Genomic DNA, 17,398 nt, shown 5'->3' with positions numbered 1-17,398 from the left:
TCTCCCCCAAATATCACACCAACCTGTGTAGCTGCTCTGACTGCAATCCAGGCCTGTGTTCTGTACACTTCAGTTATATGGGGTATTCTCTCAGTAGAAGCCAAGTGTTCTTTAGGAGTAGTCTAAAATTTAGCAACAGTTCATAATTAGGTTGGTAGGTTTGCCATGGAAATACACAGTTGGTGGGGAGCAGGTCCTGGAGGAGTCATGGTAGTTAAGTTACAGAAATCAATAACATTTGTGAAAAGTCACAGGTGTATTTTTAATACCACCCAAATGATATAAATGGGTCTCCACTATAGTTCTGTATTTTTGAAGGAACATCATGATCCCTCTCTTTCACCTAGTTCTTGTATACAGCTTTTCCCATTTTTGTCAGTAAACATTGTCTTGAGTTTTACGCGACGCCTTTGTACTACCTCTTTTTTCCTTACCCATTGACCTGTTTTTCCCTGATGGTCTAGTGCTTGTAACTGTACCTTGCAGTACACTAGTCTTTTGTGTCTGCAGTATTGCCCCTCATCTCCAGTTGTAAAACACTCCACAAACAACAATATCCTGAGTAACGGCAGTCTGAAAAATGTTTGAAGTTCAGTTTATAATGATACTTTGTTCGAGAACCACAAATTCATTAGTACAGAATCTGAAACTAAGCCACAATTTTGGAGTTATTCTTCTGACTTCAATGTTTTCTTGTTTGTTTTAAACCATTTTTACATACATTAACATTGCAAAAAATAGCATAAACCAAATTAACTAAATTAGAATCCTACTGCTGTACTTTACGTTAGTATTATTTATTTGTAATATATTGTGGTAGTGTCTACAATATGCTAAAAGAAGACATGGTCCATGCTCTGAGGAGGTTATGATCTAAAAAAAGGAGGATGTACCTTTGTTTTGGATGCCTCTATCTTAACAGTTTGTGAAGTCTCTTCCTTATATGTAGCCAAATGGAAATATAACAGTGCTATCTCCAGGTAGGATTTCCTTATCAGCCTGCAAAAATGAACACACAGATGCATTGATTTTAAGGCCAGAAGGGACTATTATGATTATCCAGTCTGAACTTTTGCATAATACAGGGTGTAGAACTCCAGTGATTGCTATATCCAGTCCATAACTCCTATTTGAGCTATAGTAGATCTTTTAGAAAAATATCCAGTCCTGATATAAAGCCTTCAAGCAAGAAAGGCATACCATACCAAGCAAGAAAACCTAACAAATGGCATAACTATTTAGGAACATGCAAAACATATTTTGTGTAACATGCAAACAAGCACTTGGTAAACAAAAACTGTTTTTCTCAAACTGAGCTGGTTCTATGTACACAATGTGTATATGTTCCTATAAGCACAGTCTAATGCTTCAATGTTAGGTCACATGTCCACTGCCTCAGTTTTTCTCTCTCGTGGATGGTTGATTTGGGGTATAGCTCTCCAGCCAAACCTATACAAAGGTCCTTCCTCTTCCAGGAATAAACAAAACATTCCTAGACAGAGCAAAATAGTGGGCCAACTGTGGGCCAAGACTCTATGGTTGGAGAGATTCCTGAATATTCCTGCTCCCTGTAGGTCTCTGTAATTTTTCCAGGCTTCCTATTTGGCTCTCTCTCGGTCCTCCTTCCACTCAGGACTCTTCCTATGTGAAACAGTCTCCGGACTATGCAGTCCTCTTTCCAAACACAGTCACATGCTGAATTGTTGCCAATTCACAGATTCATTGTGATAAGTTCCAGCAGGGACATGATTCTTGTGAAGCAAAATGAGAGAAAGAGAGAGACATTCCAACACACTGCTGTGTAGACTAAGGAAAGGTGAACTGAACAACAAAATCAAAGCTCATGAGTTCTAGACCCAGCTCTTCAAAACTGTTGTCAATATTTCTGTTCACGTCACAGTTCATATTCTGAGCCAACATTTTACATTGTGAGGAATACCTCTCATTAACCAGTTTCACAGATAAGATAACTAAGAGCTTGCACAAGGTCACTTCAGGTACAATCCAGAACAGAACCCAGGTCTCTAATACAGAACTATGTCTCATCTACTTTGCCACACATTCTTTCAGAAGGAACATGGCACATTAGATGCTTGTGAAACCTACACTAACAGAGTATGGCACTGTGTCACCCTCTAGACCAGAGGTGGGCAAACTATGGCCCATGGGCCACATCCAGCCTGCGGGACCCTCCTGCTTGGCCCCTGAGCTCCTGCCCTGGAAGGCTAGCCCCCATTCCCTCTCCTGCTGTTCCCTCTCCCCTGCAGCCTCAGCTCACTCCAACGCCGGCACAATGCTCTGAGCGGCGGGGCTGCGAGCTCCTGGGGCAGCGCAGCTGCAGATCCCAGACTGACCCGGTGCTCTGTGCTGCGCGGTGGCATGGCTGGCTCCAGCTGGGCAGTGTGGCTGCCTGTCCTGGTGCTCTGAGTGGTGCAGCTGTAGCACCGCCAGCCACCAGTGCTCCAGGCAGTGCAATAAGGGGGCAGGGAGCAGGGGGGTTGGATAGAGGGCAGGGGAGTTCAGGGTGGTGGTCAGGGGGCAGGGAGGTGGATAGGGGTTGGGACAGTCAGAGGGCGGGGAACAGGGTGTTGAATGGGGGCAGGGTACCAGGGGAGCAGTCAGGGGCAGGGGTTCTGGGGGCTGTCAGGGAGAAGGGGTGATTGGATGGGACAGGGGTCCTGGGTGGGGGCAGTCAGGAATGAGAGGAGGGGTTGGATGGGGTGGCAGGGGGCAGTCAAGGGTGGGGGTTCTGGGGGTGGTCAGGGGACAGGGAGAAGGGGTGGTTGAATGGGGCAGGGGTCCCGGGGTGGGGGGCCATCAGGGAGCGAGAAGCAGGAGGGGTCGCATAAAGGGTAGGGCCAGGCCATGTCTGGCTGTTTGGGGAGGCACAGCCTCTGCTAACCAGCCCGCCATACAATTTTGGAAACCCAATGCAGCCCTCAGGTGAAAAAGTTTGCCTGCCCCTGTTCTAGAAGGTAAGCCACATATAAAGGTTTATGACTCTGCTGCTGCTTCTGTGCTCAGAGTTCTGATTCTTTGGCTCAAGTGGTAGAGGGTCATGTTTTTACATGTAGAGCATCCCAGTTTTGTCCCTATAGAGAGCCCAATCAGGGGCATGGCTATATTTGGCTATACTGTATGTAATCACGAGACCACGATCTGCTCCCTGAGTCAGGAATAGAAACTAACAGTCTTGATGTCCAGTATCCCAGAGCTGCTCATCCTGGTCCTCACTGCCAGAATCAATTCAGGCCTCTAGATCCTTCCAGTCTATTGCCTGCCTTTTGCTGGTAATTAATACCAAGGAACACTGTTCTCATTTCTGTTCCAAGGCACATTTGCTCTTCTCCAGCTCCATCTGTCCTTTTGATTGTTTCTGTCTGCTAGCTCTTTTAACTTACCAGGCTACAGGCACTTACTCCTCACCTGCTCCCCCTGGGATCCCTCATACAGCTGCCCTTTTCCACATATTCAGGCAAGCTGCTCTTGAGGTCATAGTCTGGAAAGTTCTTTAGGACTCTCAAACTCTGGACTGGACTTCCAGGTGCTTGAGGAAGATCCCCTGGGCAATAATAGGGTTCAGATCAGGAGTGATGGTGATAGTTCAAGACAATAGTCTTTACTATGCTATGATGTCAGGCATCCTCACTGAGACCTTGGTAGGTGGCCTGAGTTCCTCCTAGATATTCATATCCACTCCGCTGCCACTGTTACTCTTTCTATTGTAATCAAATAGTCTGCAAAGTCATCATCTGGGCCCGATTTGGCCAGTCTGAGGTCTGAGTTGGTTCATGCAGCCTCAGTCAGTTCTGACACTGGCACTGGACCCCTCCACCAGCCATTTCAGGAGAAGCTCCTGGCCACCCCATTCTTCCTCTGCTCTTCCTGTTGCTGCTCATATTGATGTTGGTTGACTTCTAATATTCACTGCTGAGTCACTAGTCCTGCTGTTGTTGCTGAGTGGCCAGCTGCACTGCCTGCTACAGTTGCTAGTTTTCTATCCATTGGATGTGGACTGCAATTCATGTTTTTTAAAATGAAATAAAACCATCAACTTAAACTTAGCACTTTTTGTTCCTGGAGCTGAAACAGAGGGGAAATGTTCCAAAATAGAACCGAAAGCTCTCACTTTTATCTAACGTAATACTTATGGTGTTGGTTATTTCAGTGTGTATGGAAATGTATATTTTAAACTCCTGCAACATTTACGTTACATAAGAAACTATATCAATATTTCTTTTATCTTGGAATAGACAAAATCTCTCCACAAAGAGGGAAAGAAGCCTGTCCTTTATAAAAAAAAGCCTCACACAAAGTCCCAGAATAAAGCCAAACACTACATGGTGGCATGTACCTAAAGTGAGAAAGTATTTTGAAAACTTATATTCACAGTTCCTTACCCAAAGTTTTGATCATTTCGCTGGCTCACTTTTATGGCATCCAATAGGGTTTCAGCAGCTCGTGGTGACTTATTGTTACCAGCTTCAATAATCTGGCGCTCTACCTTACCTAAGAAAGAAACACAAAGAAGTTCTGCATGATTTTATTCTTTTCTCTGCAAGACTCAAATTGCTTTTTCCTGCAGGAAACTCAGATAACATGTTGCCTTTCCTTTTCTCCTGCTGATAAGCAAGTAATGGGCACATATTCAGGTTTTTTTTCAGTTTGCTTTTAAATATAATGTATGATTTCAGTATGACAAGTTATTCCGAACTGAAGTATTACCCTGTATTGAAATACGTTGAATAATTACAGTAATCAACTTTGGAAATACAGTGACACCTAGATGTCATTCGAATCCAATAATGCATGTCAATATTTCAGATTGTTCTTTTTAATATATATGATTTTGAACCCTACTGCAATGAATTTAATGGGATACTGTTATTTAATTCCATAGCATTTTGAAATTTGTCGCAATCCTCTCATTTTCTTTACTGTAGACTGATGCAAATAAGTCATTTAGCATCTCCGCAATATCTTTACCCTCTTGATTGTTCCCCTTACTCTCTGATAAACTAGATAGGTGAACAAACGATTATCTTCAAAAAATCATGGAAGACAGGAGAGATTCCAGAGGACTGCAAAATGGCAAATATAGTGCCAATCTATAAAAAGGGAAATAAGGACAACCCAGGGAATTACAGACCTATCAGCTTAACTTCAGTATGTTGAAAGATAATGGAGCAAACAATTAAGAGATCAGTTTGCAAACACCTAGAAGATAATAAGGTGATAAGTAATAATCAGCATGGATCTGTCAAAAACGAATGTGTCAAGCCAACCTAATAGGTTTCTGTGACAAGGTAACAAGACTTGTGGATGGAGGCGAAGAAGTAGATGTGCTATATTTTGACTTTAGTAAGGTTTTTGACATTGTCTCACATAACTTTCTCATAAACAAACTAGGGAAATACAACCTAGATGGAGCTACAAGGTGGGTGAATAACTGGTTGCAAAACCATTTCTAGAGAGTAGTTATCAGTAGTTCACAGTCAAGCTGGAAGGGCATATTGAGTAGGGTCTTGAAGGGATTGGTCCTGGGTCCAGTTCTGTTCAATATCTTCATCAACTACTTAGATAATATCAGAGGAGTAGCCGTGTTAGTCTGGATCTGTAAAAGCGGCAAAGAGTGCATCCGACAAAATGGGTATTCACCCACGAAAGCTCATGCTCCAATATGTCTGTTAGTCTATAATGTGCCACAGGACTCTTTGCCGCTATTTAGATAATGGCATAGAGAGAATGCGTATAAAGTTTGTGGATAACACCAAGCTGGGAGGAATTGCAAATTCTCTGGAGGATAGGATTAAAATTCAAAACAATCTAGGTAAAATGGAGAATAGTCAGAAGTAAATAGGATGAAATTCAGTAAGGACAAATGAGAAGTACTCTAATTAGGAAGCAACAATCAATCACACACATACAAAATGAGAAATGACTGCTTAGGAAGAAGAACTACAGACCAGTTAGTTTAACTTCTGTGCCAGGGAAGATAATGGAGCAAGTAATTAAAGAAATCATCTGCAAACACTTGGAAGGTGGTAAGGTGATAGGGAATAGCCAGCATGGATTTGTAAAGAACAAATCATGTCAAACCAATCTGATAGCTTTCTTTGATAGGATAACGAGCCTTGTGGATAAGGGAGAAGCGGTGGATGTGGTATACCTAGACGTTAGTAAGGCATTTGATACGGTCTCGCATGATATCCTTATCGATAAACTAGGCAAATACAATTAGATGGGGCTACTATAAAGTGGGTGCACAACTGGCTGGATAACCGTACTCAAAGAGTAGTTACTAATGGCTCCCAATCCTTCTGGAAAGGTATAACAAGTGGGGTTCCGCAGGGGTCTGTTTTGGGACCGGCTCTGTTCAATATCTTCATCAATGACTTAGATGCTGGCATAGAAAGTACGCTTATTAAGTTTGCAGACGATACCAAACTGGGAGGGACTGCAACTGCTTTGGAGGACAGGGTCAAAATTCAAAATGATCTGGACAAATTGGAGAAATGGTCTGAGGTAAACTGGATGAAGTTCAATAAAGACAAATGCAAAGTGCTCCACTTAGGAAGGAACAATCAGTTTCACACATACAGAATGGGAAGAGACTGTCTAGGAAGGAGTATGGCAGAAAGAGATCTAGGGGTCATAGTGGACCACAAGCTGAATATGAGTCAACAGTGTGACACTGTTGCAAAAAAAGCAAACGTGATTCTGGGATGCATTAACAAGTGTGTTGTAAACAAGACACGAGAAGTCATTCTTCTGCTCTACTCTGCGCTGGTTAGGCCTCAACTGGAGTATTGTGTCCAGTTCTGGGCACCACATTTCAAGAAAGATGTGGAGAAATTGGAGAGGGTCCAGAGAAGAGCAACAAGAATAATTAAAGGTCTTGAGAACATGACCTATGAAGGAATGCTGAAAGAATTGGGTTTATTTAGTTTGGAAAAGAGAAGACAGAGGGGACATGATAGCAGTTTTCAGGTATCTAAAAGGGTGTCATCAGGAGAAGGGAGAAAACTTGTTCACCTTAGCCTCTAATGATACAACAAGAAGCAATGGGCTTAAACTGCAGCAAGTTTAGGTTGGACATTAGGAAAAAGTTCCTAACTGTCAGGGTAGTTAAACACTGGAATAAATTGCCTAGGGAGGTTGTGGAATCTCCGTCTCTGGAGATATTTAAGAGTAGGTTAGATAAATGTCTATCAGGGATGATCTAGACAGTATTTGGTCCTGCCATGAGGGCAGGGGACTGGACTCGATGACCTCTTGAGGTCCCTTCCAGTCCTAGAGTCTATGAATAAGTACTGTGATAAGAGATCTGGGGGTCACAGTGGATCAGAAACTACATATGAGTGAACAGTATAACACTGTTCCCCCAAAAAAAAAAATAAATAAAAGCAAACATCGTTCTGAGATGTATTAACAGGAGTGTTGCAAGCAAGACACCAGAAGTAATTCTTCTGCTTCACTGATAAAGCCTCAACTGAATTATTGTGTCCAGTTCTGGGTGCCACATTTCAAGAAAGATATTGACAAATTGGAGAAAGTAAAGAGGAGAGCAACAAAAGTGATTAAAGGCTTAGAAAATATGACCAATGAGGAAAGATTGAAAAAATTGGATTTGTTTAGTCTAGAATAGAGAACTGAGGGGGGATATGATAACAGTTTTCAAGTACATAAAAGGTTGTTACAAGGAGGAGGGAGAAAAAATGATCTTGTTAACCTTTGAGGACAGGACAAGAAACAATGGGCTTAAATTGCAGCAAAGGAAGTTTAGATTGAACATTAGGAAAATCTTCCTGTCATGGTACTTAAGCACTGGAATATATTGCCCAGAAATGTTGTAGAATCTCCATATTTGAAGGTTTTTAATAACAGGTTAGACAAACACCTGTCAGAGATTGTCTAGATAATATTTAGTCCTGCCTTAGTGCAGAGGACTGGACTAGAAGACATCTTGAGGTCCCTTCCAGTTCTATGAATCTATGAAACTCCTCTTGTATTTCTGCAATGTCATTATATACTGTACTCTTGTTAAATATATTCAAGTATAATTAAATGCAGTAGAGATATTTTTAGTCAGTCTGTCAATGTGGGAAACGTCAGGAGCATGTATCCCTTTTAAGGCATCCTGCAGGTATAAGAATATGCTGGAAAGATAGTCATGTCACACAACCAAGATTTTGATTACCTTTCTGAAAAAGAATTTCCGCTTCCAAATCTAATTCTCTGGTTGCGGATGTCCTACAAAGGTCCAATGCTGTTTCTAAGTGACTGAGAGCAGGTAACCATTCTAATGGGTTCTCTCTTTTAGATGTGGAAGCTACTTCTTGCGCTAATGCATGTGCTGAAAAGAAAACATTTTAGGCAGGCTTTGGTAAATTATCAAAAAATACAAATATTGTAAAAAGGAAATAACTTCCTGGCAACGAGAATTATTTTACAGCACTAAACTCCAAAAATCGAAATGGTGCAAATATTTTCAGTGATGTACTACGGAGCTGAGAGATCGTGAAGATGTTTCAACACAATATGATGTAAACAAACCATCCTGCGTGGCTCGGTTCACGTGGGCCACAGGAACCAGACCTTGCAGAGGACATTTGGAAGGACTGGCAGTGAATCATTCCCTAGTTTCACTTGAACTTTCAGATTCTATACAAAACCAACACTGCCAGGAATCTCCAAATGTCAAAGCAACTTTTGCACCCTTCAGATCTACAGGCTTCTTCGAAATTTTCCATGGAACTCTGCAAGGCTTATCTATTCTCCCAGGCTTTTCCTAAAGGTTTAGATTGAAAGGTAAAAACTAACCAAATTGAGTCATTATTTTCCTGGGTGATTTATATTGTGTGAAATGGAATTATATGGATGGTAAGTCACTGTATTTGGAACTCTTCTCTTTATTTTTGTATATTTTAAACATTTGTATAAGCACCTTTGGGAATACAACTTTTATGAAGAGAAAGAAAAGAATTGGAGCTACTGGGATTACATCATTATTAAAGTTACACGATCTTGGTTCCAGTTCACACTGTAATTACCATACTGTAGAGTCAGATCTACATACAATGTCCCACAACACATATGGGCAGCTGAACGATCAAATACCATTTGAAACATGACATTGCATCTTTTCCCTCACCCCCATGGTTATTGTGGGGGTGGGGTCACAATATTGCCACCGTACTTCTGTGCTGCCTTCAGACCTGGGCCCCTGGCCAGCAATCACCACTCTCCAGCCACCCAACTCTGAAGGCAGCAGCACAGAAGTAAGGGTGGCAATACCATACCATGCCATCCTTACTTCTGTGCTGCTGCTGGCAGCAGTACTGCCTTCAGAGCTAGGCTCTTGGCCAGAAGCCACCACTCTCTGGCTGCCCAGCTCTGAAGACAGCAGTGCAGAAGTAAGGGTGGCAATAATGCAACCCTCCAATAATAACCTTGCAACTTCCCCACATCCCCCTTTTGAGTCAGGACCCCAGTTACAACACTGTGAAATTTCAGATTTAAATATCTGAAATCATGAAATTTTACGATTTTTAAAATCCTATAACCGTGAAATTGACCAAAATGGACTGTGAATTTGGTGGGACCCTAACTATATCATAGCCATCTTTGTGAGCCAAAGAGACCATTCTGCCTTGTCCTATACATGGATATCTATAATCTACCATGCTTCAGATACTACACCAGTGGTGGGCAACATCAAAAGACAATTGGCAGGAGGGAATATGCAGACAAGATTAATATTGTGTAACTTTAGCTATGAATGTCCTGACTTTTTAAACATTTGGCTTTTTACTGACAAAGGTCCAGTAATGATTTAATTTAATTTAAACCTCAAACGGAGTTTAAAGCTTTTTTTCTGAGAATATTCAGTACATTTCCAAGTAATTTGCCAAAAAATATCATGCACTGCTATTTACACTGGACAAATGGAACAGAATTTATTTGTTCATTAATAGCTCATACACAGCATTAAACATTATACCTTATTTTATTGAGAGAAGGACTATTGGCCCAGATGATCTCCTATTTTTTTAAAAAAATGTTTAGTTACCATAACAACTGTTCTCTGAGATGACTCCCCATGGGATCCATACATTAGGGAGTTGGAATATATATGGGCAATTCTCAGAGAATAAATGCTGTGTGTGGCACTCAGCATGGTATTGTTAACTTCTACTTGGAAAGAATGAAAGTTATTAATTTAAAACTACACATTGCACATGGCAGTTGTATATATATATAAGGTGACCAGACAGCAAATGTGAAAAATTGGGACGGGAGTGGGGGATAATAGCAGCTTATATAAGAAAAAGATCAAAAAATTGGGACTGTCCCTATAAAATCAGGATATCTGGTCACCCTATATACATAACACTCAGAAAAGCAAAATAAATGGATACTGTGACAAAGTTCCTCCTCTACCTTGGTGGGTCCTGCGCTTATTGGCAGATTTGCTCACCTCAGTGATCTTCCCCATAGTCTGGGTCAACTCCTCCTGAGTCTGATCAGGAGTTGGGAGGTTTGGGGGGAACCCAGGCCCGCCCTCGGCCCTGTGGATTGCAGCTGTCTATAGTACCTCCTGTAACAGCTGCACGACAGCTACACCTCCCTAGGCTACTTCCCCATGGCCTCCTCCAAACACCTTCTTTATCCTTACCACAGGATCTTCCTCCTGGTGTCTGATAACGCTTGTACTCCGTAGTCCTCCAGCAGCACACCCTCTCACTCTCAGCTTCTTGTGCCTCTTGCTCCCAGCTCCTCACATGCACTTCTCCTCTGGCTCCCCCCTCCCTGACTAGAGTGAGATCCTTTTTAAACCCAGGTGCCCTGATTAGCCTGCCTTGATTGGCTGCAGGTGTTTTAATCAGCTTGTCTGCCTGAACTGGTTCTAGTGCAGCCCCTGCTCTGGTCACTCAGGGAACAGAAAACTACTTAGCCAGTAACCAGTATATTTGCCCTCTACCAGACTCCTGTACCCCACTGGTCTGGGTCTGTCACAATACGTGAATGCAAATTTTATGGAATATAGTAACATACATTATAACTATAATGTTTATATAAAAATAATATTTTTGAAATGTTTATGTTTGTTGTAATAGTTTTAACTTGTCTGTATAGCTGTTTTGCTATTTGCAATGACTGTATCCATCTACTGAAGATTTCAGAAGGAAATATTTTCCTTACATTTTTACCATTACTTAATCAAAAATTGATGTAATTCATACACTTCTGGTACTATTTCAGTTAATCTGATATTAGTTTTCAACTATTCATCAGACACATTACTGCAACAATGTACTTGATTTTTCTTACCAATTCTCATTTTGACTTTTGCCAGTAAATTAATAGCTGGCAAGTAATTATTTTTCAAAGGAACCACTGGACTTGTCAATGCAGGGTCTTCTGTGCACTGTTTGATTGGTGCTCCAAGGGTAAAAATCTAGTAGAAATTTATTTTACAAAGATAATTATACACAACAATGCAATCCATATGATCCATTTTATATACATCCAGGTTGCAATTCCGCCCTTTGAATGTATACAAGGGTCTGCCCTCACAGATCCAAAGCCCCACTGACTGACTTCCTTATGTCTTATGAAAGAGCACTGAAAAAGGGCTTGAAATATTCATGAACTGCTGAATTAACACTGAGTGTCCTCTCCATTGAGAAGAAAGTTCCTCTAAGTTGGGACTACAAATTGTATCACAGATGGGACAGACACAAGATCAACAAGCTCATGATCTGGTTTACAAGTCTCAGGATAAGGGCTCCAGAAGAAAAATTCCCTCACACCAGAAAGTCATCAAAAAACAGAACCTCTGACATCTTAGTTCTGGAATGCTGTTACTGTCAGATTTGAGAAAAGATCTTGAAGCCAATGAGAGACTGTCTCACAATAATATAAATTCATGTGCCAAAACTGCAAGCACTGTTGACATGGGGGAGACAAGGCAATTGGGAACTGCAGTTCTAAGAGGACAGAGTGGTCCATTTCATTCTTGATCATCTAGGTTTGGGGACATAACAATTTAATAGTTTAAGACTCTGCATGTCTACACTCAAGGAAGGAGAGAATTTAATCTGAAAGCTTCTTTTCTGAGCCAGTATCAGGAGTGAGCAGAAAATGAAGAAGGGCATGTCTACTTCCAAATAAAGAAGGAAATAGCATATTGCTATAAACTTCTTTTACAAGTTTTATGCCTTTAGATGAATTTTAACTGTATTTATGCTTAAACTCTTATGTAAAATCACTTTATTTACACCACTTCACAGTTTATTTTTGTGAATATCTATAAATACTAACTATTTTATACTTGATTTCTGGTTTGAGTGATTCTCAAATTAAGAACTAAAGCTAAAATTCTCAAACTGAGGTGCTAAAAGTTAGGCACCTAAATCTGTAATTAGATATCTAATGAGATGGCCAGATTTTCAGAGGTGTGGAGCACTCTTTGACTTCAGTGAGAACTGTGGGTACTCAACATCCTTGAAAATCAGGCCATTTATTTCAGTACCCAAATAAGGATTTGGGTGTTTAAGTGCTTATCCATTTCAAAATGATACCAGATAGTATTCAAAGTACAGATTATCTATGTCTGCATCTAACTCTTGATGAATCTCTAGGAATTTGGTAAAAAGAGCAAATTCTGTACATTGTATAATCTGAGGGAAATTGGATTATATGTCCCCTTTCTTTCCAAATGAGTTGCTAAAAGAGCTTCCGGAGTATGTCACAAATGAGAAGAATATGAGGAGTTTGCAAATCGCATGAAATTAACATAAATCACCAACCTACCCTCACCTGTTTAATAGTATATTTGTGAGCCAGAATTAACAAGTTTAATTGTTCGATTGCAGAAGAGTGATGCTCTGTGTCCTCATCTGTTTGTGTTGTCAATATGTCTGCCAGCAGAAGCATACTTTTCACTAGTGTTAAAGAAGCCATAGGGGAAATAAATGGCTTTTCTTGGAGTAAATTGATTATATCCTATTTAAACACAGATAAAATAAACCAATTTAACCAATGTCATTGTTTGTTTATAAAGACACAGATAAAATGAAAAAGTATGTTTATATTCACATTATCTAAAAGGTATTACCTATTTCAGGATTATTTTGTCCTGGCAGTTTTATTTGGCAAAAAACAAAAAAATTAACAACTGTTCTTTGTTTGCATTCAAACCTGCAGAAGAAGCTTAATGCCAGTCACAGGGCGCCTTTCTTGCAGGTCCAGTATAACCACTTGCACCAGCACTTCAGCCTGTGTCTCAATGTCACTGAAGGCCTCTGCTTCTATTATTACTTCATTTATTAGACTTGAGCAATCAGTCATGTCATTTTCTAAAAGAAAGAAGGGAATTAATAATAAAAATAAGATTAAAAATGATTTTACAATACTTTTCTCTTACACACTTAAAGGTCGCATCCACTCTGAAAAATGACTATAAAAGTGATATAATGGGCTTCCATGTTTATTGTGTTTCAATGATTTCTATATCAAATGTTATCAATTTCCAAGAAAAAATGGTTTGTTTTCAAATTGTCAGCATTGCCAACACACACAAATTGGGTTCCTTTCTTCTGAGGCATCAATACAAGTAATGAAGATTCTGCAAGCCTGATGATACTCTCCAACTACACTATTGTAATTGCTCAACTCCACTATTGTCTTCAAAATCTTCTGTCAGTTACAACTTTGAAACTCAGTTAACCTTCATAGGGGCTGCACAGGTGCAATTTAGAGCAGAGTTGGCCTGCCAGTCTATGTGAGTAGAGATGATACTCATGCCAGAAAGACCACAGCTTCAGAGCCCTTGTTAAGCTTGTAGGACTTCAGGTAGGAAAAACATCAGCTCAGTTCACAACTAAAAAAATTCAGTCTGGAATCAATGAGACACAATAAATGTTTCTGTTTTACAGTCACCTTTCAGAGTGGAAGTAGAACACATAATTATATATAAATTATAAATACATAATTTTAACACATATTTTAATTTGTACATTTATACACAATGCAATATAGTTAACACCAGTACATAATTGTGTAACTGATGAAATATTAACTAACAATCTTATGTACAAAAAAAATTCCCTAGCAATTTTGTGTGATTAGTGGCATAAAGTATTTTTATACTGTCATGCTCAAATGCTTGGAAATACAAGAAACGGGAACAGAACATTTCCATTTATGGGAGACATATAAAGTCAGCACAGCAGAGGAGTATTTTAGGTTTGTTCAAAACAGAGATATGTAGCAGCAATAAATTTTAAAAATTAAGTGACTATTTAATTTAATTGCTTTAAAGCACATCAATTTTTTTATTATGTACTTGATTTTTCAGAAGGTAATGAGCATTAAATGAGCCTTCTTTGATTTAATGGCTTATATTTTATAAACTACAGGGAAAGACCAAATTCAGCAATAGAATATTTTCTTGGCTGTATTGTCTGAATTCAGTATAAACAGTTGTTTATTGATAGTTCTAACATTAATGTTTTTATTATTTGTACTGTAATAGAGATTGGGATAAGAGGACCATTATGCTGGGCACTATACCGACACCCAAGAACATATGGTCCCTTCCCAAAGAGCTTACAATCTAAAACACTAAAGTAAAGACAACAGTACCTTTCATATCACCAATGCCACGGATCTGTGCTGTTAGTGCAGTCACTAATGCCATGCGACATCGCAGCCACAGACGTATGTTCATATGTTCTCGTGCTATTACATTGCAAGGCAGCTGAGTACTGTCTATATAAGAATCCTGGTCATATTTCCAAAATCAATAAAAAATGTTATTCTGTGAATAAACTACTTTAAAACAGGCAATGCAGTGTTAAGTTTAAGTATTTGTTAGTATAATATAAATCAAAATAATACAAATATTTTAAAAATAGCATAGTTATACTTAAAAGTTTATTCAGTTTGGCTCAACCATTTTTATTACCTATGTCAATTTATGATTTATTAAGTTAAAACCCGATGAAATAATGAAATCTACAATGAAAATTAAACTACGGTAATGTGAGAACAAATAAATATGTAATATGTGTAGAATATGTGCCGGTGATGAGCACATGATAATTTCAAGGACCATGTGATAAAAAGCATTTGTTATACACTTTTGATCACCTCTTCTGCACTCTGCCCACTACTCCACTGAGACTAATTCCATCATTTCAAATGTCTAAGGCACCTCAAGCAGTTGTCTTCCAAAACAAAACCTACCACAGAGAGTTCAGGCTCCCAAGCGAACCTTCTATACCACCTCCAATCCATTACAAGAAGTTTTTCTGAGACAGGGTTCTGCAGCCCAGATATCAATAGCTTGTGTCATCAGAACACAAGAGATGAGCATGGCCAGAGTTTGTCGTTTAGCCAGTATCACAATTATATACTTCAGCTCACATTCTGCTTTTAGTAACAACCATTCAAAATAAATGGCTTGCATGTTTGCAACCAATGATGAAAATTAGCTACAAGGCTGGATTCTGACCTTAGAAATCAGTCTCCTTTAAAGATATTTTATGTTGAGAGCCTTAACAATTACTGCAGTCCATCATACATTTTAATTGTCACTGCTGGAGCTACAATATGTTGGACTGTCAAGATAATAAAAGACCTCATTCAAAGTTCTGTCAATCCTTAGACAAGTACTGAGAATTAGGAGAACTGATCAGACACTTCACTAATTTTAGATCTCAGTGGTGATGTGTACTTCTCTGTCAGGCTTTATAGTGAAATGCTCTCACTCAATAAATTTGCTCATATAATTTATGTATAGTAAAGTCAATCACGTATTTATTATATAGCATCCAAAAGTGTGTGAAGAGGTTTGAAGTTCAAATCTATATTTTACAGTATAAAAGAAAATCCTGGATTTTTATACTTTTGCATTTATAATTGCATTTATAATACTCCCACAGCATATTAACTATTATGATGGCAATTAAAAGTCAACATTTAACAACAGTAACCATACAGAGTTATCAGATATACTAGACTAAAAGTAAATTTAATACCTCAGATACCACTGCTTAATAGCTGTAGATAAATGCATTAGTGGCAATCACTGCACTAGCATTTCTAAAAGAGGTTCAGCAGTGTGCTTAATTTGACATTTTGATGCAAGACTTTCTGTATAAGCAAACAATAATTTAAAAAGTAGAATCTGTATCAGTACATACTCGACGCTCTGTTTGCTGTATATTTAGCTGAATATGTGGAACATTCTTCCTGAAAATGTTTGCATCCTGAAGAAGTCGAATTGCAGAGAAAGCCAAAGCAGCACTAATAGGGAACATATTGTTAAACAACAAAAATTATGGACCATTTTATGCTTTCATGTAATCTTTCTGATGTCTAGACCATTTCGGATTGTGAACCAGCAGTTATAGACTAGATTTTGCTTAATTAATACAAAAAAGTGTATCTATAGCATATATTGAATGTACAAAAATAACGAGGAGTACAGTGGCACTTTACAGACTAACAGATTTATTTGGGCATAAGCTTCTGTGGGCAAAAAACCCACTTCTTCAGATGCAGAAGTGGGTTTTTACCCGAGAAAGCTTATGCCCAAATAAACCTGTTAGTCTTTAAGGTGCCTCCGGACTCCTTGTTGTTTTTGTGGATACAGACTAACACGGCTACCCCTCTGATACTGAATTTAGAGGAGAGGCAATTAAATGGGAGGGAATACTGAACAGTCCTTCTACAAGGAGACACAACCCACTACAAAGAAACATAAGAGTGTGTAAGCCAATGGGCAGAGTCACCAACCAAGTTAGTTAAAATAAAACCCAAACTCTAAAGTTCAGTTTCACATCTCTTTCCTCAGGGCCAATTTTATAAACAGCATATGAAAAATATTTAAAGTAAGAAAAACCAGTTAATGGAGGCTGTATCACTTTCTGCATGCTAGGAAGGGAGAGGACACACCTTTTTTCCTTGGTACCCCTTTGTAACTATACTTCACGCTTTCGCCAAGTCCCTGTGGAGAGGCTTCTCTCTTTCCAAGATTGAATCAAGAGACTTCCATTACATAGCCTCCAGTAAGCAGTTACATGGTATTTGGAAGTTGTCCTTTAATATCAAAGGGCTATAACAGGCACACTGAGAAGCACATACATGCAACCCAAGTCCCAGTGTTCTATTAACCACAGTACTGTGAACCCCAAGCATTCAAAAATAATCAGTCAGCGATTCCCACCTCCACTCCACCCCACCCACCCCACCCCGACATCATGAGATTGGGTTGAAAATAATAAATGATGGGCTTTTTTTCTTTGCCTTCTGGTTTCTGAGACTGTAGGGTGCACTTGGGTTACATTTTCAAGATTTTCTTCGCAACCACAAGGGCAATAAACTT

The 17,398-nt window shown here is 39.4% G+C and overlaps 1 protein-coding gene across 1 annotated transcript in view; it reads right to left on the bottom strand.

Annotated features, from left to right (window-relative positions):
• The window catches only part of CFAP54 (cilia and flagella associated protein 54), a 191,924-nt gene that overhangs the window by 32,122 nt on the left and 142,404 nt on the right, over window positions 1-17,398 (bottom strand). Inside the window, exons 45-53 of the mRNA XM_050935964.1 lie at window positions 16,215-16,317; window positions 14,653-14,791; window positions 13,207-13,364; window positions 12,826-13,011; window positions 11,335-11,461; window positions 8,201-8,356; window positions 4,401-4,509; window positions 894-999; window positions 24-122 (exon numbers count right to left, since the gene is read on the bottom strand). Coding sequence (XP_050791921.1) covers window positions 24-122; window positions 894-999; window positions 4,401-4,509; window positions 8,201-8,356; window positions 11,335-11,461; window positions 12,826-13,011; window positions 13,207-13,364; window positions 14,653-14,791; window positions 16,215-16,317 — 1,183 coding nt within the window. The remainder of the gene's footprint in view (window positions 1-23; window positions 123-893; window positions 1,000-4,400; window positions 4,510-8,200; window positions 8,357-11,334; window positions 11,462-12,825; window positions 13,012-13,206; window positions 13,365-14,652; window positions 14,792-16,214; window positions 16,318-17,398) is intronic.

The sequence above is a fragment of the Gopherus flavomarginatus genome, chromosome 1 (assembly GCF_025201925.1).
Source record: "Gopherus flavomarginatus isolate rGopFla2 chromosome 1, rGopFla2.mat.asm, whole genome shotgun sequence".
In the NCBI taxonomy this organism is placed as follows: domain Eukaryota; kingdom Metazoa; phylum Chordata; order Testudines; family Testudinidae; genus Gopherus; species Gopherus flavomarginatus.
Note: the sequence above shows the minus strand (reverse complement) of the source record. Positions and strands in the feature narration are given on the sequence as shown.